Source organism: Nuphar pumila, chromosome 7, assembly GCF_984573655.1.
Source record: "Nuphar pumila chromosome 7, dmNupPumi1.hap1.1, whole genome shotgun sequence".
Lineage (NCBI taxonomy): Eukaryota > Viridiplantae > Streptophyta > Magnoliopsida > Nymphaeales > Nymphaeaceae > Nuphar > Nuphar pumila.
In genome coordinates, this window is record NC_143255.1 from 26416979 (window position 1) to 26444823 (window position 27845).

General features: G+C 37.0%; 1 protein-coding gene across 4 annotated transcripts in view; it reads left to right on the forward strand.

Moving 5' to 3' along the window:
* MGT10 (magnesium (Mg) transporter 10) overlaps nt 1–27845 on the forward strand; it is an 84786-nt gene extending 56941 nt beyond the window's left edge. The window contains exons 9-13 of one of the 4 annotated variants that reach the window (XR_016433039.1): nt 6559–6604; nt 9910–9990; nt 10438–10555; nt 11941–12023; nt 26960–26988. Coding sequence is in view for 3 of the 4 variants with exons in the window: in XM_090012142.1 (XP_089868268.1) it covers nt 6559–6604; nt 9910–9990; nt 11941–12023; nt 27268–27509 (452 nt within the window). In the remaining variant the exon portion in view is untranslated. Of the gene's footprint in view, nt 1–6558; nt 6605–9909; nt 9991–10437; nt 10556–11940; nt 12024–26959; nt 27004–27267 lie in introns of those variants that run through there. The other 3 variants (XM_090012144.1, XM_090012142.1, XM_090012143.1) reach the window with 3 other exon arrangements.

Genomic DNA, 27845 nt, shown 5'->3' on the forward strand with positions numbered 1-27845 from the left:
CTTTGAAGAAGCCAAAAAGAATGATGAGTGGCTGAAAGTAATGGAATGTGAGCTTTCAGCTCTCAAAAAGGCTAAAACTTGGAAATTTCAAGTTCTTCTTAAGAGAAAGAAAGCAATAGGGTGCAGATGGGTATTTAAGGTAAAGACTAAGAGTGATGAATCTCTTGAGAGATATAAAGCTCAGTTAGTTGCAAAGGGATATAGTCAAGAATACGGGATTGACTATGAAGAAACGTTTGCCCCTGTGGCCCGAATGGTCATTGTCCGATGCCTCAATTAATAAATGGAACATTTATCAAATGGATGTTAAAAATGCCTTCCTAAATGGCGATTTAAATGAAGAGGTATATATGGATGCTCCACCAGGAATGGAGACTCTCAAAGAAAAAGTGCTTCACCTTTAAAAAACACTTTATGGTTTAAAACAAGCCCTCAAGGCTTGGTATGATAGGTTTAACTCTGTAATGTTAGAAAATGGGTTTTCATCCTGTTTCACTGACACTGCTTTGTTCGTTAGAAAAACCAATGCAGGAATTGTCATTCTGCTTTTGTACGTAGATGATATGCTAATAACCGAAAGTGATACTAAAAGGGTTAAAAGCATAAAATCAATTTTAAAGGATAGATTTGAAATGTCTGATTTTGGATTTCTAACTTATTTTTTGGGTATTGAAGTGACATACTCTCATAGAGGGTATTTTTTGTCTCAAACTAAGCTTGCATCTGAGGTTATTGACAAGTAAAGTATTACAGATTATAAAGTTTGTGAAATTCCTGCTATAGTAGGAGTAAAATGAAGATTGATGATGACATTCTTCTCTCCGATCCCACCCCCTACAGGCAGCTTGTGGGATCATTGATGTATCTGAGTATTACTAGACCAGATATTTCTCATGCAGTTCATACTGCAAGTCTGTAACGCCCTAAAATTTCAAACTTTCAAACCTTTCAGAAGAACAGACAAGAGACTAAAAAGAGATCTCTTTATCTCAGAGATGATTTATGAAATCAGCGGAAGACTATTCTTTTGTTAATTTCAGAAAGGCAAGCTGACAACTTTGGGCGCGTTAGCTAAAAAAAACAAAACGCACAACCCATGCTACTTGCAAACACTTGGAAAAGCCACTTTCATTTAAGTAGTTCTCCAAATAGTACAAAATTCAGATATCCCAAGGAAAATCCGTTACAAAACCCCAAACATCAGGACGCGAGCTAAGAGCAGGAAGAAGAACGTCTTGGAGCCATCTTGCCATCGCGCCATCGCCTGTGGTGTACCTAATAATCATCTGTACCCATAGAATGAGTTAGTTTCGCGAAAAACTAGTAGGTGCACAAGAGAGACTACAAGAAACTGAATTATGTAAATTTAATTCAGTAGGTTACGCAGTTTAAAGCAGATATGCAGTTAAATAGGTGAGCAATACACGCAGATAACTAGTGCAAACGCGTAAGTAGTGCAAGCGAACAAGTAGTGCAAGCGAATAAGTAGTGCAAGCGAATAAGTAGTGCAAGCGAGTAGGTAGTACAAGCGAATAAGTAGTGCAAGCGAGTCAGTAGTGCAAGCGAATAAGTAGTGCAAGCGAATCAGTAGTGCAAGCGAGTCTCACGACCCAACAACCAATGTGAACAAACTTTATGTTCCGATATTACTGGCCTGCAGGTATGCGCAGGCAAAACGTAGAAACAACTGAGACTAGTTCGGGCGTCTGTTATTCTATGTATTTTCAATAACCCGAATAGCTAGTTGAGTCCGCTCCAAAGGAGACGGCTTTAGCCGAGAGAGGATTCCTCTGAGGCTGAAAAGCAGTGCCACGGATGCATCCAACTTCTGCAGAAATGTTGAGCTAACTATTGTAGCACATTTCCCCTAACTCCAATGACTGGGGAGGTCGGATCATTGCCCGTAGGGTGGTTGTTAACAACCTGTCCATTAGAGTTTTTGTATCGCTCTGTCCTCTCCCTTGACAGAACAACTAGAAGCGAATGGGTGCGTTAGGGGTTGCTTAACTAACGACTCATCCTATGCTGTGGTCTTTAAACCACTCGAGCATCTTGCCTGTGAAGGCGAATGTGAGGCCATTTATGTGATTACAGCATTGTGCATTTAGCACTGTTCGAGGTCGTACGACCGTCTCATCCGATCATCGCAGTACTAGACGTGTCGTGCACGACTACAAGTACTCTAGGATGAAGGGGTATAGCTCCTCAACAGGAGTGTTTCACAAAGATGTAATGTTTATCCTTTGAAACAGGAGTACCTTGTGCCAACATTATGCATGCGATTTTCTAGAATCTCATCCGATATCAGGGTATCTACATGCCTCGCATGACTCGATACCGGCCTCGATAGACGGGATACAGGTTTTTCAACAGAACCCCTGCTAAGTAGCTCACTCGAACCCCAACTCGTCTGTATGACTGCATACTCGAAGAGTCAGGATCCTTGGAAGGTATCCCTCTCCTTAGACGAGGATGTAACGCTAGCTCCCAACTCAACTCTCGTCGTAAGAGAGAGAGTGGTAAATGCCCCTTGCATCCTCCACGAGGATGCCTTTAAGGCATACACAAAGAGCCAGAACCTGCACATCATCTGCAATAGCAAGGCAATATCAACACATATGCAAAAGCAAGAGCCTAGGCGCAGAGCGCGACGGCAAGGTAAAGGCAGTAAGCAGAAGTGCAACGCTAAATCTTGACGCAATGTGTGACGGCAAGTAAAAACTATAAGAAGGTAAAGGGAAAGGATCGTGAAACCGCGTCCTTGAGTGAAGTGCATACTCGTATAAATATATATATTTGTATATATATATATATATTCATTTAATGATCGTTTTTAGTTTAATTGAACTTAATTCAATTATCCAAGTCTTCCGTGCAATCTTCCCCTACCTTGGAGAGTTACGAGCTTGCTGGTGTCTGCAGATGTACACACGATTGACGGCTCGGGTCGCGGAGCGCAAGTGAGATCCGTCGTAGCTGCAAATATGCGATATTAACATGCAACCCAGACAAAAGCAAAAGCAAGGAGAAGACTCGACTTCTCCGATAGATAGGGCTGGGGCCAACCGTCCCAATTGCCTCGAAAAAAAAGAAGGATGGGGCAGGGCCAAATGACCCTTGCTGCCAAAAGAGGGACGTAGTCAAAGCGAGCTGATGACTTACGCTTACTAAGAATTCTTCGTTGAAGACCAACTATTACAATGATCTATCCCCATCACGATGTAGTTTCCGAAGATTACCCGGCCTATCGGCCAAGGGTACAGGCTCGTGCACAAAGGGCAAGGGGCCATTGGCCCCTGCTGGTAAGCAAAAAAGGCAGGGGCCGATGGCCCCTGCTGGCAAACAAAAAAGGCAGGGGCTGATGGCCCCTGCTAGAACAACTAAAAGGGCAGGGGCCGATGGCCCCTGCTGGCAGGCAAAAAGGGGCAGGGAGGAGGGGCTCGGCCCCTCCCCTGCCGTAGCAGAGAACAGTGAGGAGGGGCTCGGCCCCTCCCCTACCGTAACAGAAGCAGGGAGGGGGCTCAACCCCTCCCCTACCGTAACGAAAGAAGGGAGGAGGCTCAACCCCCTCCCCTACCGTAACAGAGAGCAGGGAGGGGTCGTGCCCCTCCCTTGCTAAAAGGGGGCACAGGGAGGGGGTTTGACCCCTCCCGTGGCCACAAAGAGAGGTGAGGGAGAGAGAGAAGAGACTGAGAGGGAAAAGAGGGGCGTACTTGGGGAGGCTGCCGGAGAGAAGCTCGCCGGAGACGGGAGGTCGCCTGCATCAATGACAGTGGACGAGCGAGCGAGAGACGAGAGGGTCGGTGAGGGAGAGAGTCGGGGATGAGAGGGTGAGAGAGAGAGAACAGAGAGCGAGAGGCGGTGAGAGGGGTTTCGTAACCCTCCTCCCGCCTGCCTTGCTGTCTTTTAATGACAGCGAGGGGCGGTGGCCCGGGTCGGATCCGGCCCAAACCAAAACATTTTTTTTTTGTTATTACAAAGTCAGTTTCAACATGCACCAACATCAGTTCACATAAGTGCCATCTTGAGGATTATGAGATACATAAATGGTACACTAAACAAGGGAGTATTCTTATCCTCGTCTTCTGAATTAAAATTAATTGCTTATACTGACTCTGACTGGGAGATGACCCAAATAACCGTCACTCCACTACTGGTTTTTATGTGTTTTTAGGAGACTCGCTGATCTCATGGAGATGTAAGAAGCAACAAAAAGTGTCTATATCCTCAATAAAAGCTGAATATCGTGCCATGACAACTACTACCATAAAAATTGTATGGATTCATCAACTATTAGAAGACATGGGGATCACAATAGAAGGACTCACCAAGCTATGCTGTGATAACAAGAGTGCAATATACATTGCCAAAAGTCATACTTTTCATGAGCAGACTAAACACATTGAGATGGACTGTCACTATGTTCGGGAAGCGTATCTGAAAGGAGTTATAGATCTTCCATATATAAATTCAGAATATCAGTTGGCAAATTTTTTCACCAAAGCTTTGTGTGCTACATGGTTCAATTTCCTCCTTGGCAAACTTTCGGTCATCTTGCCCTAAGTTTGAGGGGGGGGGTGTTAAATTATGTAATCAAATCTTGTAATCTTATATATTTTATATATAAAGGATGATACATATACATATATGCTATATATGTATATGTATTTATCCACTTATATATATATATGTATATTTTCTTATTTTAGTTATAGGGGTAGTTTAGTCATTTCCTCATTTTTACACATTCATTTTTGTGAATGTGATTGTAATTTGTATTTTCTTTTTATTTTCTTTCTTTTTTATTTATACCTTTTGTCTTTTCCCAAAAAGGTACCTTTGGTGGTGGGGGGGGGGGCGCTCAAATAGACGTTGGGCCCCTCCAACGGTCACATTTGAAATGTGACCGTTGGAGGGGCTCCAACGTCTATGAGTGGAGCCCCTCCAAGACTCCTTTTTGGGTTTTATAAATAGGGGTTCTCCCCTTGTAATTCTTTATGCTTTGGGTCAAAGCCCAAGTGATTAATAAAGTTTTCCTATTCTTTTTTATGCCTTTGTGCATTTGTGAGATTTAGTGGGTTGTGCTTTTGTGCACAAGCGTGTTCTAAGAGTTCTTATTGTGCATGAGTGCACATGTTTATCATCAAGAATATTAAGGTCTTGATCATAGTATCTTGTTGAAGATACTTTTACAGTATGCACATCCACACCAAAGACATATATATATATATATATATATATAACATCTTATGCTTCATAGTCTCTCTTCATGTCTTTGTTGGTCTTCTTTTGCAGAGTCCTGTCCTTTTATTTGCACTCTGTCAAACTTTTTCACCAATGCTATGACAAGTCTTCATACAACATGCTCAATCTCAGGCAATGCTTAGGTTTTTCTTTTATCAATAGTCCTACTATTATTTAACATATTCAATTTTGGTATGATCTTTTGTATGTTTGTCATTCACCTTAATACATGCATCTCACACTCTCTTATCACTTATGTGCCTGATGCTAAGTGTCTTACGAAAGTGAGTCTTATTGTGGTCTTCAAGGGTTGCCTCTTAATTTTAGTGGCACTTGCTTTTCATTAAGTGGACTTATCTCAACAATCTGGAATTGGCCCTAGGAGTCCTATGCTATTGTTTATTCTCATCCAGAGCTACCATCTGCGCCATCCCATAATCTTCTTATCCTTCCTCAAGTCTCCCTTCAAGTTCATTGGTTTTCCTCTCTTCTAAAGTCATTTCATTTGCAACCTATAAATTTTTCTATTTTTACTGATGTTGTGACAAGTCTTCATGAAGCATGCTCAAATAATCTAAGAGAAAACCCTTTAATTTTTGTTTTCATCAAGGATATCCTTCAATGTCCTTTATTATGTTCACTTTTGGCATGAGCCTTTGTTGTTCCATACATTCACTTTAACATCTCTTCTACATCATGCACACTTTCTTGTTATTTGGTTGCTGAACACAAGGCTGTATAAAAGTTTATTCTTATTGTAGTTTTGGAGAATTGCCTCTTTAATTGTAAAGGCATTCACTTATCACACAACATTTTACCATATGTTCATTGTTCTGCACTTTGTTCTGCCATCACAGTTACAATTAATGATATCTTTATCAAATTCACCATCATTATCTAATAAATCTTATGACTTGTTTTTATCAAAACCAGCTGGAATTCAACCTGAATAACTATCACATCAAAATTTTTGTCCCAACATCATTCCTTTTTTTCTTCTTCTTAAGGTTTGCAGATAGTCCACATGATTAGTTATAGGTCCACTTCACCAACAGTCTCCATTTAAGGATGTTAGAAACCCTAGCAAACGAGTAATATTTGGAATTGAATTTGTGCATTCGGGCTAATCCTGAATAAGTACTTGGAAACTATTGCAAAACAGGTGGTGAATCGGAAAATCTGGCTTGAAATTCAATTGAAATGGTAAAATATGAATAAAATGTGAGAATACTTTTGAGTGAAACCTTAATATCCTATGAGAAGTTCATGCTCATTTGAAGCTCTTCTTACCTGTATCTTATTCCATTTTGACAGAAGAGGAGGAAGAGATTGAAATGCTTTTGGAAAACTATTTGCAAAGGTCAGATTGTATTCAGATTGTTACTGTGCCTTGTTTGTGATTGTTATGAAATATTCAGAGGTTACAATTCTGGTTTAAGATATTATTTATATTAGTTCAATACCTTGTTGATTTTTGCCTTTCTGCATATGATGCAAATAGCATCATGTATATTCAATATTAGATGGCCTTCTGAAACTATTGTTTATTCTTTTCCACTTAATTTGGTCATTTAGTGGCACTTTTTTTGTGGTACTATTAGTCAAACATGTGGTTTCATCCACTCATTTAAGACATTTTAATTCATCAGTGCACAGTTGACAGGCAAACTTTTAGATTCTAAAAGTAATTCACTGTTTTCTTTTTTCCCTTCACTTCAGTTTTGAGTTATCTTCTGGTGAACTGTTGGACCAAGTATTTTTGCAGGGAAGATTACTGATTTATAAGAAATAGTTATACCGTAGCAATTTTGCTAGAAAAGCTGCTTATCTTGTTTTTTTTTTGGGGGGTGGGAGAGTTGGCATTGTAAGGGAAACAGATGGATATCTGATTGATAGACGAATAAATTAAGTTTTTTGCAGAAATTGTAGGCAAATCAAACAATAAAAATCAGAAAAGATGCCTTGGAGCAGAAAATAAACTTGGATAAGGTAGAAAATGGTACTAAAAAATAGAACTTCTAATATTCATGCTTTATAGGGAGATGGAATAATTAGTTCAGGTTTTAATACATCACTCTGTTTTAGTCAAATAAAGAGTCCAAGAATTTAATTGCTTTATCTTATCACTCGTATACGAGTGAATTTTAGCCAACATCATAGCACCTAATCTTGCAGATGGTGTGCTTTGGAAGTCCACATTCCCCCTTTCCATCTCTTTTTTTCTCTCTCTCTCTAATCATTTATTTCCTTAAAGTAAACCATATTTTTTTTTGCATGCATCAGTATAGCTGATGATCTAATGTGAGCTTTGGATAACTAGGATTTGCAGCCATCCCACACAGAAATCATAGTGACATTGGATCTTATCATAATATCAAGCACATCAAAACTTGTCGAAGAAAATTAAAATTAAAATCATAGTGACATTTGTTTTGCTTCTCTCTTTTTTCTCCTTATTCATAGATACATACTTTCATATATATATATATATATATATATATATATATATATATATATATATATATATATATATATATATATATATATATATATATATATATATATATATATATAGAGAGAGAGAGAGAGAGAGAGAGAGAGAGAGAGAGAGTAATGTGCTCCTTCTGCCCACCTTCTCGTTCTGCCCCCTAAAAAATCATTGTTTTTGACATTTTTTCTCACATCTAACACCATAGATGTGATCTGTAGATTTTTTTTAGTGGGAACCGGCTTTTGGATCACCGGAATCTGACCTGTATACAGGTTTTTCCAGTGAGCCAAAACCAATGGTTATGAAGGTACCAGTTTTTTCTGGCTCGTACAAACATGTTTTTTCGTCGAAAAAACATGATCCAAGAGTCTATTCCCACTAAATCGAGCATGCTAAACACATATAACGGTTCAGATCTATCATAAAACGCTTCAAAACTATGGGGTAGAATGAGAAATGAGACCCAATATGTTCAGTTCTCTCTCTCTATATGTATAGGGAAGTGAAAACCTACAAAATGGGCATGGTGCTAAATGAAACATGCTACTGGATTTCTGGTGTTTTTTGAAATTCTAACCGTACAGATGTGATCTATATGCTTGTTTTTATAGGAGTCACTTCTTGGAGCATTTGATTCCGATGCATGGATAAGTTTTTATAAGGTTTAAAAAATCAATGGCTTACAATTTTCATAAATTTTGGACGCTCCAAATACTATTTTTTCCATCCAAAATGCATGATCGAAGTGTCAATTTCTAGTAAATCAATCATGCTGAACACATCTATGAGGTCAGAATTTTCAGAAAAAAACACCTGAAATCTATTAACATGTTCATTTAGCACCGTTCCCATTTCATTATATATATATATATATATATATATATACACACACACACACACACACACACACACACGTATGTATCTATGAATAAGAGAAAAAACAGAGAAGCAAAACATAATACAAAACCGTGTTTTAAATCACATAAAAAATGTATTGATTTTGACCATGATGATTTACATGAATATGAATGCTTCCCAAGTAGGACACTTCGTGCTCAACACATCTAAATGTATCTTAAACTAGATACTTTGCATCCAAAACATTTAAGAGTGTCCTTTTTGGATACTTCATATCCAAGACACTATAAACTCCATCTCCAAAACACCTAAATAGTGTCTTAATCTTATCACTTCCTGTCAGTGACACCTAAGTGTCCTAAAATGGATATTTTGTGACCAAGGTATTAGACACTTCGCTCCTTAAATTGGACACTTTGTATCTAAGTTTCAAACATTATGTTATAATTTATAAACAAGACACTTTGTGTCCAGGTGGCAGGCATCATGTGTCATAAATTAGACACTTTGTGTCCAAGTGTCGGACACTTCGTGTCAGTGACACCTAAGTGTCCTAAAATGGATATTTTGTGATCAAGGTATTGGACACTTCACGCCTTGAATTGGACACTCTGTATCTAAGTTTCAAACATTATGTTATAATTTATAAGACACTTTGTGTCCACGTGGCAGGCATCACATGTCATAAACTAGACACTTTGTGTCGAAGTGTCAGAGACTTCGTCTCTAAGTGTCACACTTCGCATCTGTGTCAGACACACAAAGTCCATGTCCATTTTTTGGACACTTACAATTTAAAAAGCCATGTGTCCATGGCATGTCCATACTCCAGCCATGTTTGAGACCGACACTTTGAGTGCCTAGAAGTGCCCCTGTGACATAACATAAAATACTCTTAGAAGATCAATGAATGAATAAGATAAACAATATTATGGATGGGCACTGGTACCTCTAGAAACAGTTCCAGGTTTCTTATGTTGAACCTTCTGGCATCTTCATTTACTCTTTATGTTGCCAATTCTCTTAGTTGAATCAATATGATTATTTCATGCTTATTGGCTTTGAGATAAGATATATGTTTCATAAGACAACTTGCTTTGTTGCTTCACTCTTTAAATAAGATTTTATGGATAAAATATTTACGTAGTCCAACTTAAAGCAGTTCAGAAACTTGTGTACAAGTTCCATTACCATTTGGTAATCTATGCAATAGTTTCTGCTTAAAATTTCTTTTATTTTGGAGAAATGAACCCATAGTTTTGTAACATGTCAACCACAACTTGTGGAATACATTCATAGAGATTTATTCCTTGCAGGTGTGAATCATGCCATGGTCAAGCTGAAAGGCTTCTAGACTCCGCAAAAGAAATGGAAGACTCCATTGCCGTGAATCTAAGGTTTGTATATCCTCATTTTGTCTGGTGAAAACTTTCATAATTGTGTTTGAGTGCTTTCATGGTGAAGGTTGTCTTAAATTCTAAAGCTTGTAAAATATGACTTTCAAGGAGTCTAAGAGAACTTTTGAAGAGGAATCATGAGAACAATTAGAATGACAGTTCCTGCTCCTTGAGAGGTACTGCATAAATGACTATTGGAATTGGGTTTTGGGCATAAAACAAAACATGCCATGAAACTTTTATTTTAATAAATTAAGGTACCTCTTACACACAAAATATAGTTAACATGTCAATTGTGATGGTCTTAGTATTAACTCTTTTGCTATTTGAATGTTATGTCTCTTTGTTTAATTTTGTTTCTTGTGTTTTCACTGCTGTGTTGGACTCACTATAATTTTCTAAACTCTTTTACTAAATTTTTATGTTTTTGTGGACCTCAATTGACAGTGAACATGGGCAAGATCTAGGTTAGAATCTAACAGTTAGATTGTTGCCATCCAATTCTAGTTGGTGGACTGCATCTTTGCTTTGGTGTACCCAGAATTACCGGAAGCTTCTTAGATAGGTGAGAAGCTCATTTTGGAAGCCCGATACTCCTTGCTTCCGAAACTTGATAAGAATCTTGATTCTTCCACGCTTCTCCTATGCTTTCTACACGTTTCATCTATTCTTCTTATATGTTCTCTCACTCTACTTTTCATGTTTTTTGTGTTTCCTCTCACGCTTCTCACTCACTTCCATGTGCTTTCTCTAAATCGGCAATCATTTTTAGATTTTGTTAAAAATTTAATTTTTACACTAAAAAATCATGAAATTTAAGAAGTCACTTATTTTAGTTTTTATTTGCATTTCATTTTGATTCTCATTCAACTCTTATATTACTTTTTTATTCCTCACTTCCCACTTCCTATACATTTTAAAATGCTTTGCTTCTCCCTTTCGCTTCCTGTATCGTTTCTCGCTTCCGCTTCCTAATATGGCAACTTTGTGTACCTCAATCCAATTATTTTGAGTGAATGTTAAATCTGCTAAAGCAAGTCATTGACAACCCTATTGAGCACACATTTATCACAAATTACCTTAAAAATGTGGTTCATCAATAGGATGTACTTAGGATCAAGGTTGTATATATCGTAACCCATATCGGTTGGGCCCATAGTTACACTGTATCGTACCGTGTCATAAATTTTTAATAAAATATTTCTGAAAAAACCAAAAAATCAAGAAAAAGCAAACAAATTTAGCAAAATATCTAAAAAAATCATATCACATGAAACAATGATGAATTGCACAAAATACAACCATAAAATCAGATATCAAGCATTTATGGAGAAGTTCCTAGAGACAAGGACACTGTACCTCACTGGAACTTGAATGAAATGCTTTGTAACATTGGCCGCTATGGTTTTTTTTATCATTCTTGACCGACTGGTGGTGGTTTGAGTTTTTATGTGACAATAGCCTTGCCTCCTTTTCAATGAATTTCTTCATCCTGTAATCAACACTGATAATTACGCAATCTTTTGGCTTTCAACAGAAGAAAATTTGGCTTGATGATTGAGATGCGGAGTGTCTCACAGCAGCAACAAGAGGATCACCTCACTCTACTAATAATTTAGAGCCTAGAGGCCCTTTACCATTATATATTAAGCATAATTGGGTCCTTTAGATTTTTACTTTTTGTTGCTAATCAATAGGTAAAGTATGGTCCGTACACATGTAGGCTATGAGAAAATGCATTAAGAATAAAAATATTAAAAATATGCCATGTTGATAATGTAATTGCTTATAGCCTTATATGCTATGGCAAGCCCATTTAGCTTTTCTTTTCATGTCTTGTTATTTGAAAATTCTCATGGTAAAATGTTTGATATTAATGGGCAGTTCCATTTGTCAATAATATTATTTTTGTCCTAAACTTTTTTTCTTTTTCTGTTTTTCGGTTTGCAGTTCAAGAAGGCTAGAAGTTAGTAGAGTAGAGTTGCTTCTGCAGGTTGGCACATTTTGTATAGCTGTCGGTGCACTAGTGGCAGGTATTATTGCTTTTCCTTCAGCAGTTTCCTTTTTTTTTCTTTCTACTATCATTCTCCAGTAGAACATTCATAATATATTGATATGTAATGAAAAATGCAATATGCATTTTCTGTATCAATTCTGTGACAGAACTTTAGAACTTGATAGTAACTCCGACTAGATCAGCATCACTTGATACACTATCCTCTCACAATGCTCGTGTCCAAGTATGCATCATTTCCGGGAATATATACATAAGGGTTAATATTTGGTGCTATTAAAGGCACCAAATTATATGGAACTATTGAGCTGGAAATCATATCAACTCAATCTAACCACAAAGATGTGTTCAGGAAGGTTTGTTTGCTAAGGATCAAACCTTGGATTATGTTATTTCAATCCAAAAATATGATTGTTTGAGTCATGAAATTTTAGTGCATTATGGACCGTCAATTTTTGAAGCCCTTAAAAAAATTGCTTATGTGTCACAATCATATGATTCAAAACTTGTAACGACCCCAACTCATCGTCATTGAAAAGTGATTTTTTTTTAAAACAATTGCGGAAACAATCCTAAAGACCCTGGAGTCTTACAGTTAGTGTAAGTTTTATAAAAGATATTTTTAAAAGGGTATTTTCAATAAAACGTTTGTGCAAACCGAACACTAAATAATAAAAACCGGTTCACACTAATGGTGAGATCCGGGTCGAACTCAGAGAATGAGACGAAAGCTAACTATTCCAAACAGAAGCACACCTTTATTGACTTAAAAAAAAAGTGCAACAAACAAGCACGTAAACCCTATTACAAAATGCCGAGCAGAAGGGAAATTAATACAACCCAATTAAATGTGGCCTAAGGCCCTACTTAACTATGAATAAAAGAAAAAGAAGATGCCTCTACTCGCGAACCACGATCCTAACGTACAAACACGTAAATTACAACACGCAAGCAGGTAAAAGCAAATAAATAAATAAACCAAACACGCACTTGCACCCAAACAATTATCTTGCAGAATTTAAACTAGATGCACGGTCACTTATGAAATGGGTACCCTATTAAGTGGGTCGGGCAAGAAAAGTAAGATAGCTCTAGGGATGTCAAGCAACACGGTCCTAACAATCCCAAATAAATTGCAAAAGCAAACCAAACAGTCCTAAATAAAGATAACAAAGAAATAAACTAAGCAGTCTTAATAAAAATGCAAAAAATCAAACTTGCAATCCTAAAATCATGTGAACAAACACTAGGCAATAAAGTGAATACTTATTTCTCGAGCGTCGTTCCCCTGACAATGGCGTCAAAAACTCAGAGCAACACCTGCTCGTGGCCCACATGGCCTACAGTGGTTCACATTAGACCACCGATGCATTTTACGCAAAAACCACAATGAGCATGCCACTTATGCAATCATTCAACATGCTCTCAAATGCACATTCATATACTTCAATTAAGAATATATAAGAATAACAAATTTTACATGCATAAAATCCAAAGTTACCAGTCGAGGAAGCGGGAGCGGGAAGCGAGGCACTTTCAAAAATTTAGGAAGCGGGGAAGCGTGGGACCACTTAGAAGAAAATTCCGAACCGTCTCGGAAGCGAACCAGAAGCGAGGGGGAAGCGAAAAAAAAATGAAAAAAATAGGGGAAGCACGTTTCCCATAAAAGGGAAACGTGCTTCCCATAAAAGGGAAGCGTGCTTCCCAAAAAAGGGGACGCTTCCCTTCACGCTTCGGAAGTGCGACGTTTCGTGCTTCCGAAGCGCACTTCCCCTTTTACCTAGGCGCTTCCGGTAACTCTAATAAAATCTCATGATTTAAAAAATACATCTTTATTTTCATGATTCATCTCATACTCAATGCATAAACATTCATGTGATCATGCAAGTGCAACAACAACCACATATTTCAGGATTCACGTTTTTATTTCATGCATATGTATGTAAGCATTACATTAAATATCATAAACATGCATAACCAACAACTCTTTTGCCATTTTGGCAAGCTCGGGGTACAACACTCATCCACCGAGTCGAACCCATTGCTGCCTGCACACGGGACAACGTTGGTACTCTCATAAGAATAGTTCAATGCTCATATGCAAACATGCATAATAGTCCAGTCATAAAAATGCATAATCTGGACATAGCCAGACACAAATCTGCATGTTACACCTATACATATATATATTTACATTTTTGCCGAATCCCCCTTATACATAATATTGTTAACCCCTGGACCCCCCCCTTTATATATATATATATATATATATATATATATACATTTTTGCCCCTGCCGCACCCCCGCACCCGGGTTTTTTGGAAGTGTCGAATCCCTGCACCCACACCCGCACCCGCACCCGCACCCATGTGACATATCCTACATGTCAATCTGATAATATACAAAAGTATATAAGTCTGGACATTAACATTATATATATATATATATATATATATATATATATATATATATATATATATATATATATATATATATATATATATATATATATATATATATATATATATATATATATATATATATTGAAACTGCCTCGTCGGTACAGTCGGCTGGACTTGACAGATTTTAAATCCGCCCAGCCGACTCAGTCGTCTGGGGTTTTGCAAAACATAAACCTGCCCCGCCGATCTTCAATCAGCTGGGGCTTAACAATATATATCTGCCCATCATCCACATAGATGGCACTTATGAAACAAAACATAATAGTAATACTATGATGGATCCTTCAAAACATAATAAATGGTTCTTAATTGTGGGACAGATGCATATCTCTCCATATACAGAATTGCATTATGACAAACATAAATGATGGGAGTCAATGTTCTGCAGGGGTGTCAGGAATAAACAATGATTAGGCCAATCAGAAACTTTACAGAAGCATAACAGCACTGCACTTGGTGTCACATGGCAGTGTTTAGGCGTATGTACAACACACATGAATAGCGTGCCCATACAAGAGTTTGATACCTTCATTATGCTCAGTGTCCAAACACAAAGGCCTAACAATTCAATGTCCAGACTTACCTATATATATATATATATATATATATATATATATATATATATATATATATATATATATTTTTTTTTTTAAGATATGCTGGCTATTTGTATTTAACTCAGCAACAACTGTAGCTGCCCACCTTGCTCGGCACAGCCAGTCACTATTGTTGTGCTCAGCAGGGTGTCGCACCTGCTGTACCGCGAGAGAGGCAGTCGGCTGGTGGTCTGCAAACTCCGACCGGCCGGCCTGCACCCTGTATAACAACTTATATATATATATATATATATATATATATATATATATATATATATATATATATATATATATTTGAAAAACAAGCTGGGGCTGCGATGGACATGACCAATGTCACAACATGTTCGACCAACATGCTGAGGTCGTGCAGATCCCAGCCGGCCAACATATGGCATGCTGCCATGGGCAGCAGCAGCGCCCAACAGGGTGCTGCGTGCCCTTTAGTGCTATGTGGCACCCAGATCGGGATCGGATAGACCCCGGCTATGATGGGACAGTCCAACCTGTCAGGTCTGGACTGACAGATGACAAATAATCTACACAACAGAAAACCAATATATATTATAAATTGTAATATCGCGTATTTTCGTACTTAGTCATTTCATGGGATTTTAAAAAATTTGGCTAAGTCTGGGAGAGAAATCGTTTGTGACTTGATTTTTAGACTGATGTCTTAGAGTCTGGCTTGGCCCAGACCCCATCGACTAGGTCGTAACGAGCCAATCGAAGCGAGATAAAGAGTTTTATTTTTTGACCTTTAAATTCAAGTGAAATTCGGGTTATTTTTTGGCAAAATTCCTAATTTGATATTTGTGTAATATGTCGTTGGATGCGTCTCGGGATTTTGAGTGCAACGATATTTTATTTTCCTGATTTCGAGTTCCGGTTGGCTCGAAAATCGCGTTTTTCTAAAAATTGAGCAGTCTGTCGAAACATATCCGGAGTTGGATCGGGATGGATCCAAGGCATATGATCCGATTTATTATGGATTTGGATCTTAATTAAGACCTACTTAAATCTGGATTTAATCCAGATCTTGATCCATTTTTTGTTTTGGATATGGGTTTGGATCTTGAATCCGGATCCAAATCCAAGCCCAATGTTTTTTCAGCTTTAAATTCAATATATAGCCTTAATTTGGAGTTTAATAAGGTTGAGAAGCCTTTTGGGTTAATTTGGTTATTTTTGAATGTTTTTAGATAATTTTAATTAATAATTAATTAATTAAATAATATCAATTCCAATTTTTTATTCTTTTCGGCTGAGTGGGATTCTTTAAAGGAGTCCTTATTTCTTACTTAAGAAGGGTTATGAAAGAGTTTTAAAGGAATTAGAAGTTTTAAAAAGAAAAGAAAAGTCAACTTAAAAGAGTTTCAAAAACTTTGGAAAAACAATATGGAAAGAGGGTTCCCTTTTTGGAAACTCTCTTAGAGAGGGATGGATAAGGGGGGGTGTCACCCCCTCTCCCACTCATTATATATAAAGAAAAAAAGAAAGCGAAAGAAAGAGGGAAGAGAGAGATCTTCTTCTCCAACAGCCCCTTTTCCACTGTCATTTCTCATAGTTTTCTTCAAATTTTGCAAAGGTACGAGTCCCCTCTTTTGAACATAGGTGAGAAATCGAATATTGGTTCGATTTTACGTAATATCTTGGATGAAATCCATGGGAAAAACATTTTTACGGTTGATTCCTCAAAGGTGCATATCGGATGACCCATGGATCGTTCCCCATAGCTGATTTCCGGTTATTCCCGCATTCTTTTTCATGAAAAAAAAATTGTACAAGCTATACTAGAATTTTTATTGAGGAAAAGTGGCTTTTTTGGAATCCTATTGGGTGAATATCGGTTCCTACAGGTGGGTCTTGATATGGACTGAGCTGGGCATGGTAATATGTGTTGGAAGCATGTAGCATGACTGTATTTTTCCTAAAAACGTGTGTACAATGGTATGTGTGTTGAAAACATTAAATATTTAGGTGTATCACTGAAAGAGTATCTTCAATACAGTTATTGTTCATTTTGAACATGTATAGGTTTTGATTTATTTTGTAAGCACATATGAACGTGACTATGTTTATAACCTGTTTGTTTTCTTATTCTCATCCATGTAGCCATGCATGGTTCACACATAGTTTAAAAGAAAAGGAAAAGATTCGTATATTGATTTTTTTGGGGCAGTCGACCTAAGCCGAATGAGTCGGCTAGGCTAGGGCTGACCCAGCCGACTGGGTTGGCTGGGTGCAGCCGACTGTGCGTTCATAATATATATATATATATATATATATATATATATATATATATATATATATATATATATATATATATATATATATATATATATATATAGTGTTTTTTTTTCGTGTGGTTGCCCAGCCTTGACAGCACGCACAGGCCCGGGCTGGGCCTGTGCATGTGCTGTCAGGCCCAGCCGATAGGGTCGACTGGGCTGACTTGGCTAGCCCGGCCTAGGTCTGACCAGACCGACCTAGGTCAGCTGGGCCTGATTGGAACCCCAACCGACTAGGTTAACAAGTATTGCGTGATTGATAGTCAAAGGCAATGTTAACTACATGAGTATTTTGTGAATATGTACAAATCTGAAATGTTAGATCATGCTGCATATATATAGTTGCACAAGTAATCACATGTGTAAAGAGCTATGTCACATGGGTGCGGGTGCGGGTGCGACACGGGTGCAGCGCAATTTCAAAAATTTTGGACATGGGGACTCAACTATATATATATATATATAACAATAATTCTAGTAAACAATTAAAATTAAGGTAAACACATCTATGGGCCATGGTTAAAAGAAAAAAAACTTGAAACTATGACCTTGTGAAATGGTCCATAATCTGTATTGGTCCAACTTTTAAAATGACCCCTTTACTATAGCATTCACATCTTTATGATCTGTTCAGTTTTGACATTCAAATGTTTAAACTTTATACGTTAACAGTTGCACAGACTGTGCACAGTCACTGATTGTGCAATTGTAGTTGCACAGTCTGGTTATATATTAAAAAAAAAAAGATATATAAAAATTGATTTTTTTTGTTTTTTGTCCTAAAAATGGACATTTTTGGACTCGGTCAAAGTTGACCGAGTCCAAAATGTGGACGGACTCGGCCTCGAATCGTTGACCGAGTCCAACTCGGTGTTGACCGAGTCCGGGAAGAGTCCGAAGCTGCACCCGTGTCGGGGAGTGTCGACTCGGGTGCGACGCCTCCCTAGCCGAGTCCGTGTGACATAGGTAAAGAGATTTATGAATAGAAACTTGCATGTGATGTAAGTATGTGAATTAAAAACATGCATTCGACATAAGTAAATGCATTAAATGAAAACTTGCATTATATGAAAATGCTTCTAAATATTCTTGTTTCACGCGCATAGTTGAAATATGCAAATAGGAATGCGTGCTTAGAAAGCATGTGATTTATTTTCATATATGGCATATTGCTTTGGCTCTTGCATATGGTGCATCGATGATTGAAATGAATCATCGTGGGTCGGGTGGCTCTCGAGCTGTGGTTTACTCCTTTATTTATTTTAAATGCACCAAAAAAATCACATTAATATTTTGCATTGCATTGCACTGTTCTATGTGTTTCCACGGGCGAGAGCCCCGTGATGGCTCTCGCAGGGGTAGATGCGAGTTATTGTCTTTGTTTGCATGCTGAATTGCATATTAAAGAAATGTGATAATAATAATCTAATAAAAATAAAAGAACAGTGTAATATACTTTCTAAGATGTCTGGTCGGGAGTACGAGACTCTTGGAGTTGTGGTTTGGGAAAATCATGAGGATACAAAAACTTTGTGTGCATTATTGTTACTCTTGAACTCGATATTGAGGTTTTTCTCCTGGCCACAATTTTAGGGAGAGTCCGCCACTTTGCCTGGGGGTGGTGTGTAGACACAACTATTGTTTTGGTATACCAAGAAAAGTGACACTTGTGGATGGGTGATCCATAGTGTCATCGACATTAGATGGGTGGTCTAATGTTTTGAAGGTTGTTTCGGTCGAGGGCTAAGTTTGGAACACAATAATAAAATACAATTTGTGTGCTAAGCTACTCTAGGAACCTAACTTGACCTCGGAGATTTTACCCGTTTGGTATATCCGCGAGCAACGGTAATTAAAACGAGAAGCTTAAATTGTGTGCATTTAATAGAGACATGCATATGATTTTTTTTTTAATAAAGGGTAATAATTTACTTATACTTTGCACTGAAGCCATACATATTCCTGTTATGCATTAGATCATGCATGTTTACCTGTTTTCTTAACTGTTAAATGTTGGTGAAAGCTTAATGTTGTTCCCTAATGCATGTTAAATGGTTGTGTTGCTAAATTTGTGATTCTTGTTATTTATTAAATGTTCTCTTATGCTTAATAATTGTTCTCTATTGTATGAATGCTTAATTGAATTATGAATTTGTCATAATTGCATACCTCTAAGTTATTGCATGAATCTTATTTGTATTCCTTATGCTCATTTATTTCATTAGAGGTACCTGTACGCAAAATTCATCGGATTTCTGAAACCCTACTTCTGTGGGTTTTTTTCACAGTCGCAGGGGATCAGTGAAGCGACTATCTTCTAGGAGAGCTACGAGTGTCACACTTTTGTTAGACAGTTCACAGAGGGACAACATGACTCAGTTTTCTTTTATTTACTTTTATGTCATTTAAACAACTCTGATATGTCTCTTGCAATTATTGTTAAATACTCTTTCTTTCATGATTAATAAATAATGAGTTGTTATGATTGGGGTGATATGTGTAAGATCTCTTGTGGTGTGTTTGGCTATCCAATTGGTAGTGGAACTGTAAAGGCCCCGGGTCTCTGGGAATATTTTCGCAATTGATTTAAAAAAAAATATTCCGCATTTTTTAGAGGTATGAGTTGGGGTCGTTACATAAATCGCATGGCAATCCAGATGTATATAATTTTTTTTAAAAACTAACATAAGGAAGCAACCTTACTGAATCACGAGCATGGTATGTACAGTCTAGGCATGCATACACGATTCGTATATGCTAAGCACCTATACACTTAAGTCTGCACTTTCATAACCCACTATGCATAATCATAGGGATTTACCTATGCTCAAGTACGCAGATTTACAAACACCTTTACATGAATATGCAGATCCACGATTATCCCTGGATCTGCACATTCTTGTCAGCATATAGGGTTATCTATGCTAAAGTACGCAGATTCATATTCAAGTTTTCATGAATATGCAGTTTCACATTCAAGTTTTCATGTATATGCTAAAGTACGCAGATTCACATTCAAGTGTGCATGTATATGCAGATTCATATTTAAGTGTACATGTATTTACAGAATCACATTCAAATGTACATGTATATGCAGACTCACATTCAAGTCCACATGTATATGCAGATTCACATTCGGGTATACGTGTATATGCAGATTCACATTCAAGTTTATACGAATATGCAGATCCACAGTTATCCCTGGATCTACACATCTTTATATGAATATGCAGATCCACGGTTATCCCTGGATCTGCAATATGTGTGAACAAAAGATAGTGCCACAAATTCGAAACAGAATTTTCAAAGAGCCTAAAAACTAACTAAAACACAGATTTACAGCATTATATATATATATATATATATATATATATATATATATATATATATATATACATGTGTGTGTGTGTGCGTGCGCGTGTAAGCATAAATCTGAAATAGAATATGTTTTCAATACAAAATCAGATTCTAAACCAGTAATATACCTAAGCAACGTGGATAAATTGATTTTCCCCTTTTCTTTTCCAATAAAAACATTGCCTTAACATTCTATGCTCTGTTTCTCCATTTGAATCAAAAGAACAAACCCGTACCTTATTTTAAGTTCGAAAACGAGGGAGGAAGCATCGGATGATTGGAGAAAACAAAGTAGATCTCCTCCTTTTTCTTCTTCTTCTCTCTTTTCCTCCTCTCTCTCTCTCTCTTTTCATTTTTCTCTCTTTCTTTTTTCCTTTTTTTTTGAAGTTTTTATAATGGGGGCCTCTAGAGAGTGCCACCTCTCCCCTCTAGGGTTTTCTAATATGGCGGGAGATAGAAGTTCCCATATGGGATTCTATCTCCAACTTCCTTTCCATATCCCATGAGATTTTTGAGTAATAAAGAGATATATTTTTATGTTGTTGTATTGGTCTTTTTGACTCTTTGAAGTCTTGTATGCACTTTGTGCTTGTGTAGTGCCTTGGTGCTTTACGTATTTTCCCATATTGGGTTTGTAATAGTGCATGTGCACTTTGCTTTTGTATTTCCACATACTTCATTACAAATGCCACACTTCATATGTTGCTTGATTTGAATCTATCTCAGAGACTAACAATTGAGACGAGGAAACTTCAGAAGGGCCACAGACTCTTCTACTGGACTCAAACAGATCACCTATAGGAGTTTCCTTGACAACATATAGATTCTCACATCTCACCCTTTTAGCATATGTTTTGTTCATATGAGGATCCTTCACAAACATAGAAGGGGTAAAGACAACACAAGAATTAGTTTGGTCACACAATTGAGAGACAAAAATTAAATATCTTTTGATACTCTAGATAAGAAATGTATTTGGCAATGATAACGAACCAACTCTAGAAGTGACCTGGGCATTCCCTATGTGGGTAATAGGATGAGGTGTCCCATCTCCAGTGACTATTCTACCATGTTTATTGTAAGCTTTTAGATTGAAAATCTTACCAGTATTACTGGTCATATGATTACTTGCACCGAATTCAAAGAATCATGCCTCTGGAATAGATGACTGCTGCTGGTTAACTTTCAAAATTTGAAAAGATGCAGCTAAATCTTTATTTCCCACTTGTTCATTACCATCCTGATTCTGTGCATAATTTGCAGTATGCTGCCCATTTTTCTTTGCAGTAGCTGCAACCCCATAAGAGGGAAGGTCCCAACAGTCTGCTGCATTGTGTCCTCTTTTCTTGCATAGCTGGCACACCATCACATTCCTTTGTTGATTAAAGTTCTGATTAGTATGTTGGTTATGATTCTGATTCTTAATAACAGAGTTAGCATTAACATTTTGTGGTAAGGGCAGGAGTCCCCTATCGTCGGTCCAGTTTTTTCTCCCTCTTCCTCTTCCTTTGATTTGCCGGCCATAATCATGGCCTCCTGGATTGAAGTTTGTATTCAGAACCTCATGCCTTGATGTTCACCTTTCTTTTTCAAAACATGCGCAGTTTTATAATGCAACAGAATGGGTTGCAAGGCCTTTAATTTCGAAAGTTGAGGCTGGTACTGCAATGAAACAACAAGCATGGTGTGTAATGAAATATGGCAAATACAAACAAATTCATCTTATAGGCAAGTACAATATACACAAATGAAGACCACTTATGGGTCAATATACTTATGGCAAATACATACACAATACCACTTATGGGCAAGAGAGCAAATATAAAAAATATAAAAAATCTATTGAGAGAGTGCTTGAGAACAAGCATAAAAGAATAAGAGGGGGTTCACCCCTATTTATACACAAGAGGCAGTCTCAATAGAGTTGTTGAACTGTTCTAACAACTCTATTGACTAGTCCACTCTATATTGATTAGTCAAAAAAGAACCCAACAACTCTATTTGGTATTTGACCAAATAGTCCCTATAAAAACAGAAAATAACAAAAAGAAAAGAATAAAGTAAAAGTACTAATGTGCCCCAAATGGGCACAACCTATTACAAGGACTGAAATGACCAAATTACCCCTAATGGATATTTACCTATTACATCATTATATATATATATATATATATATATATACAACTTAATAATATTCAGGTCGCAGACCTGCAAGGATTTGTTGCATTTGGTCTTTCTCAAGAATTGGTTGCCCAATAAGCACTAGTTCATTATAAATGGTTTTCATTTTGTTCATGTATTCTGTAACGCTGGAATCTTTAGGCTTGATATTAATAAAATCCTCCTTCAATTGCATAGCAATGGACTTTGAAACTTGTGAGTACATTTCTCATAGTTTCTCCCATAAATTTCTAGCGGTCATCCCATCATCTATACTGACAAGATTCTCTTGTGATACAGTGGATAATAGATATGCAACGAGCATCTTGTCCTGCCGAATCCAAGTTCGATAGGCAGGATTGCGAGTAAGGACTATTTTACTGTTCTCTCCATCCACTTTGTCTCTTCAATGAACTCGGGTGGAATAGGACCAAAATCTTTCAAGTGTCCCATTAAATCTAACCTCTCAATAAAAGGAGAAATATAACGTTTCCAGATGAGATAGTTAGAAGTAGTGAGTTTTTCCAGAACCAACTGAGAAAGAAAGGAAATTTTTATGGGTAAGGAGAAAGGAAACGCCATAGTTCTAGCAGTACAAGGTTAATGATGTGGGGTCCAATATCCATGATCCAACAGATCCAAAAGTCAAAGAGTACAAATCGGATCAAAGGCCTTTTGGTGTAAGATCCAATATTTGGGAATCAAATATCCAAACTCAAATGGATTATATCATATCAAAGGCCTTTCAATGTAAGATCTGGTATCTGTGATCATGGATCTAAACCAAAGGATTGGATTGGATAAAAGGCCTTTCAATGTAACATCCAAAATAAAAAATCCCATGGATCCAAGAAGTGGGTTGGGTTCGATCAAAGGCCTTTCGACGTAACATATAGACCCAAAGAAGAAGAAGCCTTTTTTTTTCACAGAGGAAGGGGCCAAGATATCTATAGCAGACGGCCAGTCCAGAACCAAGGCCTGAAATAGTGTTCCGTAGGAAGAACAATATCGTTAAAGATGAAAGGTGTTAGTGGTCTCCAAAGAGATCATGCCTTAACCATTATTGTAGGCTGAAAGAAACGCTGAAGTCCAATGTATGCTGCTGGAACAGTGACAAGAATAGAGAGGTAGGATATGGACAAACAAAAATGTGTGAATCAAGATATGAATTCACGTGAATGGATCAATGTAAAGATTGGATGGACGAGATGATCAGATTTGAATGAGATAGATCTGATTTAAAGAAGGTGGAGAGGCACTAGATCAGATTTGGGACAGCAAAAGATATCAGATCTGATTAAAACAGATCTAATGTAGAACAAACAGGAAAGATGATAAAGAAGTCAAATCAGATTTTGTCGAATCTGATTTGATATAAAACAGAGAGAATTATTAAAATATGTATTTATCTTAATGTTTTCCCGTATATATACATGTACTTGTGTGTGTGTATATACTCTATATGCATATACACATTTTATAAATGTGTATATATATGTATTTAGGATTATTTGTGTGTTTGTTTTACTGTATTTTTTATTTTTATCTTTTTATCTTTTTGGCCCTTTTTAAGGGCATTTTAGGTATTTGGCATCTAGCTGTTGGGAGCTCCCAACGGCTAGTTGCTTGCTCTCTCACTTATCCTCTATTTAAAGTGGACTTCTTGCCCATTTGGTGTGTGTTCCTCTTGAACTTTATTAATAAAATATTATTTATTTTATTGTGGTGCTCTCTCACTCTCTCTCTTATTCTGCCTTAGTGATTGCATATTGCCCTTAGTGGCTGTGTGTTGCTTTTAGTCGCTTTTGTATTACCCATAGTGGCTTGTATTGTTCTCTCTCTTGTGTTTTTGCACTCTTTTGTGTTGCATACACTCCTATTGTATTTTATTACAAGGATAAACAGATCAGATCTTATTAAATCAGAACTGTCCCAAAATGACAAAGAGATAAACCAGATTTGAGTCAATCAGATCTGATTCAAATGGTCGCGAGGAGGAATGAATCTGGACAGATCTGATGCAGAGGAAGAAGAAAAAAATGATAAAAAAACAATGAGGAGGAGAAAGAACAAGGAAAGAATAATAAGGGAAGAGGAAAGAAAGAAAGAATAAGGAAGAAGGGAAGAGAGAAGATAGAGAGCTTAGGTTGATGGGGAGTGCCTGGGTGCTATGGCTTTGATACCATAATACTTTTCTCAATAAAGATACAAAAGAGAGAGGAGAATAGTGTGTAAACTCGATCCTTCAATATGACCTCTACACAAAGGGATGGCTGGTCATTCTTATGTATAAATAGTTGCTGTGGTTACATTAGGGTTTGGTGATTTACCAAAATATCCTTTACATGATATAAAAATACAAACATACCAAGAACATGAAATTACAAACATATCCCTATATTCTTAACACTCGCATCCACTATTGCTGAAGTGACTTGAATTGCTTACATTCTTTGAGACCTTGGTGTTTTTATATCTCAAGCTCTAACTATTTTTGGGGACAATCAGCATTGCACATAACCATCAACCCCAGTTTTCATAATCGATCCAAGCATATTGAGATTGATTACCATTTTGTTCAGGAGAAGGTTGCACAACACCGACTCATAACTAGATTTGTTCCCTCCTATGTCACACGGGTGCGGAGCAATTTCAAAAATTTTGGACATGGGACACGGCTATATATATGTATATATATATTTTAAAAATATATATATAACAATAATAAGACTCGGTCAAAGTTGTGTCCATTAGGGGACACGGCTATATATATATATATATATATATATATATATATAACAATAATAAGACTCGGCTATCTATCTATATATATTTAAAAATATATAAAAAGATTGATTTTTTTGTTTGTTTTTATATGCCTTTTGCTCTAAAAATAGACAAAAATAGACTCGGTCAAAGTTGACCGAGTCCAAAATGTGGACGGACTCGGCCCCGGTGCGTTGACTGAGTCTATCACTTGGTTGACCGTGTCCGCCCTGTGTCCGAAGCCGCACCCGTGTCGGAGCATGTCGAAGCGGGTGCGTCGACCTTATAGCCGAGTCCGTGTGACTTAGGTTCCCTCGCACTTACAAGTAGCTGATATCTTCAGTAAGCCTCTTACCAAGGCTAATTTCCAAGCTATAAGGCCCAAACTTGGCCTTTGGTCGACACCCCTGCCAAGTTTGAAGAGGGGTATAAAGCAAGATATCCAAAGCCAGCAAGAAGTTCAGACCCACTATCTTGAAGATTCGAAGGATAAAGCCCAGCTCAAATCAGCAAGCTAATTTCATGCATTTGGCGGATACAGCCAGCTCATCTAGAATCAAAGATTATCCTATAGAAAGGAAGGAATAACAGAAACGAGAGAGTTTCAAGATGAGGATAAGAAGAGCTGTTACAGAACATCATCTATTAAATAAAACTAATCTCCCAAGAGATTGAACAGATGGAAAACAATTATATGTGTAAAAGCTTGGCTAGTGAATAATAAGCTTAGAGTGTGTTTGATCCATGGACGTAGGCATCAAAGCCGAACCATGTAAATTGTCTTTGGCTTCCTTTCTTTCCTGTTCTCGTTTTGGCTTATATACAACTGGATCCTCAAGCTCAACTCCATCTGTGGCCCTCAACTTATGTTTGCTTCTGTCATATGGTAATCATTGTGAAGAAAGCAGCAAATGCTTTTGACAATTAGTTTGGTTTTACCATATAACCTAGAATAAAGGGGCTCTATTATACTGAAATATATGTTCTATTAAGTGGATCTTTTCTTTTCCCATGAATTCATCAGACTCATTGAGTAGTTAACTCACTTAGTACATTGGCAATTCTTTTGATTTTTGTTACTAAAGAAAAAACTTGTATTGTCGTCAACTCTAGTCCCTTTTATCTGTTCATTATGTCTTTATGTTAATGAGTACTACTGGGTGACCATTCTTTGCATTATGGTAGATATGATGACTGGTCTTATGCATGTTAATTTTGTTTTTCTATTTCATATATATTATTCCAAAGTAATCTGGGTAGGCTGTAACAAGAAAATTATTGGTTTAGGCATTTCCATCCATGTTCATTTGTTTTCCCTAACTGCAGGCATATTTGGAATGAACCTGAAGTCCTACCTTGAGGAGCATGTGGTATGATATCAACTCTAATCTATTATTTTCATTTACCAGATAACTTGTTAATTTTATATTTGCATGCCTCATATTTTTAACCCAGGTCTGACTATTTATGGTTCAGTTGGTCAATAACATGTGTGTAATTTTTATGCTCATAAGCAAGAAATGTTCACATTCTTTCTTATTTTTGTGCTTTATAGGAAATGATTTAGTTCAGATAACACATTAATGATTGATTGATCTGAACCTTTACTGATAGAATCATGACTCTTCATGCAGTTTGCTTTCTGGTTGACAACTGCTGGTATATTCATCGGCGTGATGATTGGATTCTTTTTTATGTATTCATATCTCAAGACAAGGAAGATATTGTTATAGCATCAGTCGTTTATGTAGCATTTCTCAGTCCTAGGTGTGAAATGGCAATGCCATATTCAATGAAATCAGCAAACTGCATGTCCAAATGTTGCGAGGCTGCATTCAATCTTTGGAGCCAGATAAGCTGCCAGATTGTTTATTGAGGTTACACTGTCAATTCTCGTTTTGTACAGTTTGTAATAGAGTCATCTTCTGTAATAGAGATAATCATTTTCTCTTAGAAAATATTGTGTATTGGGTGTAAGTGAGCTGCTTAATTTATTATCCTCTCGAACATTACAAATGTGAACTAAATAAAATAGTTGCGGAAAATAACTTTTCCACATTAATGTGCAGTTTCAGCTGTATCAGATTGTGATATGGAAACCTGTTGATTTGTTCAGTTTGTCTCAAATTGCTTGTTAGCATTCATATATAGATGTTCCCCACTCTATGGAGTTGATTTTATAAGATTAGTTATATATGCTGATTTAACGTCA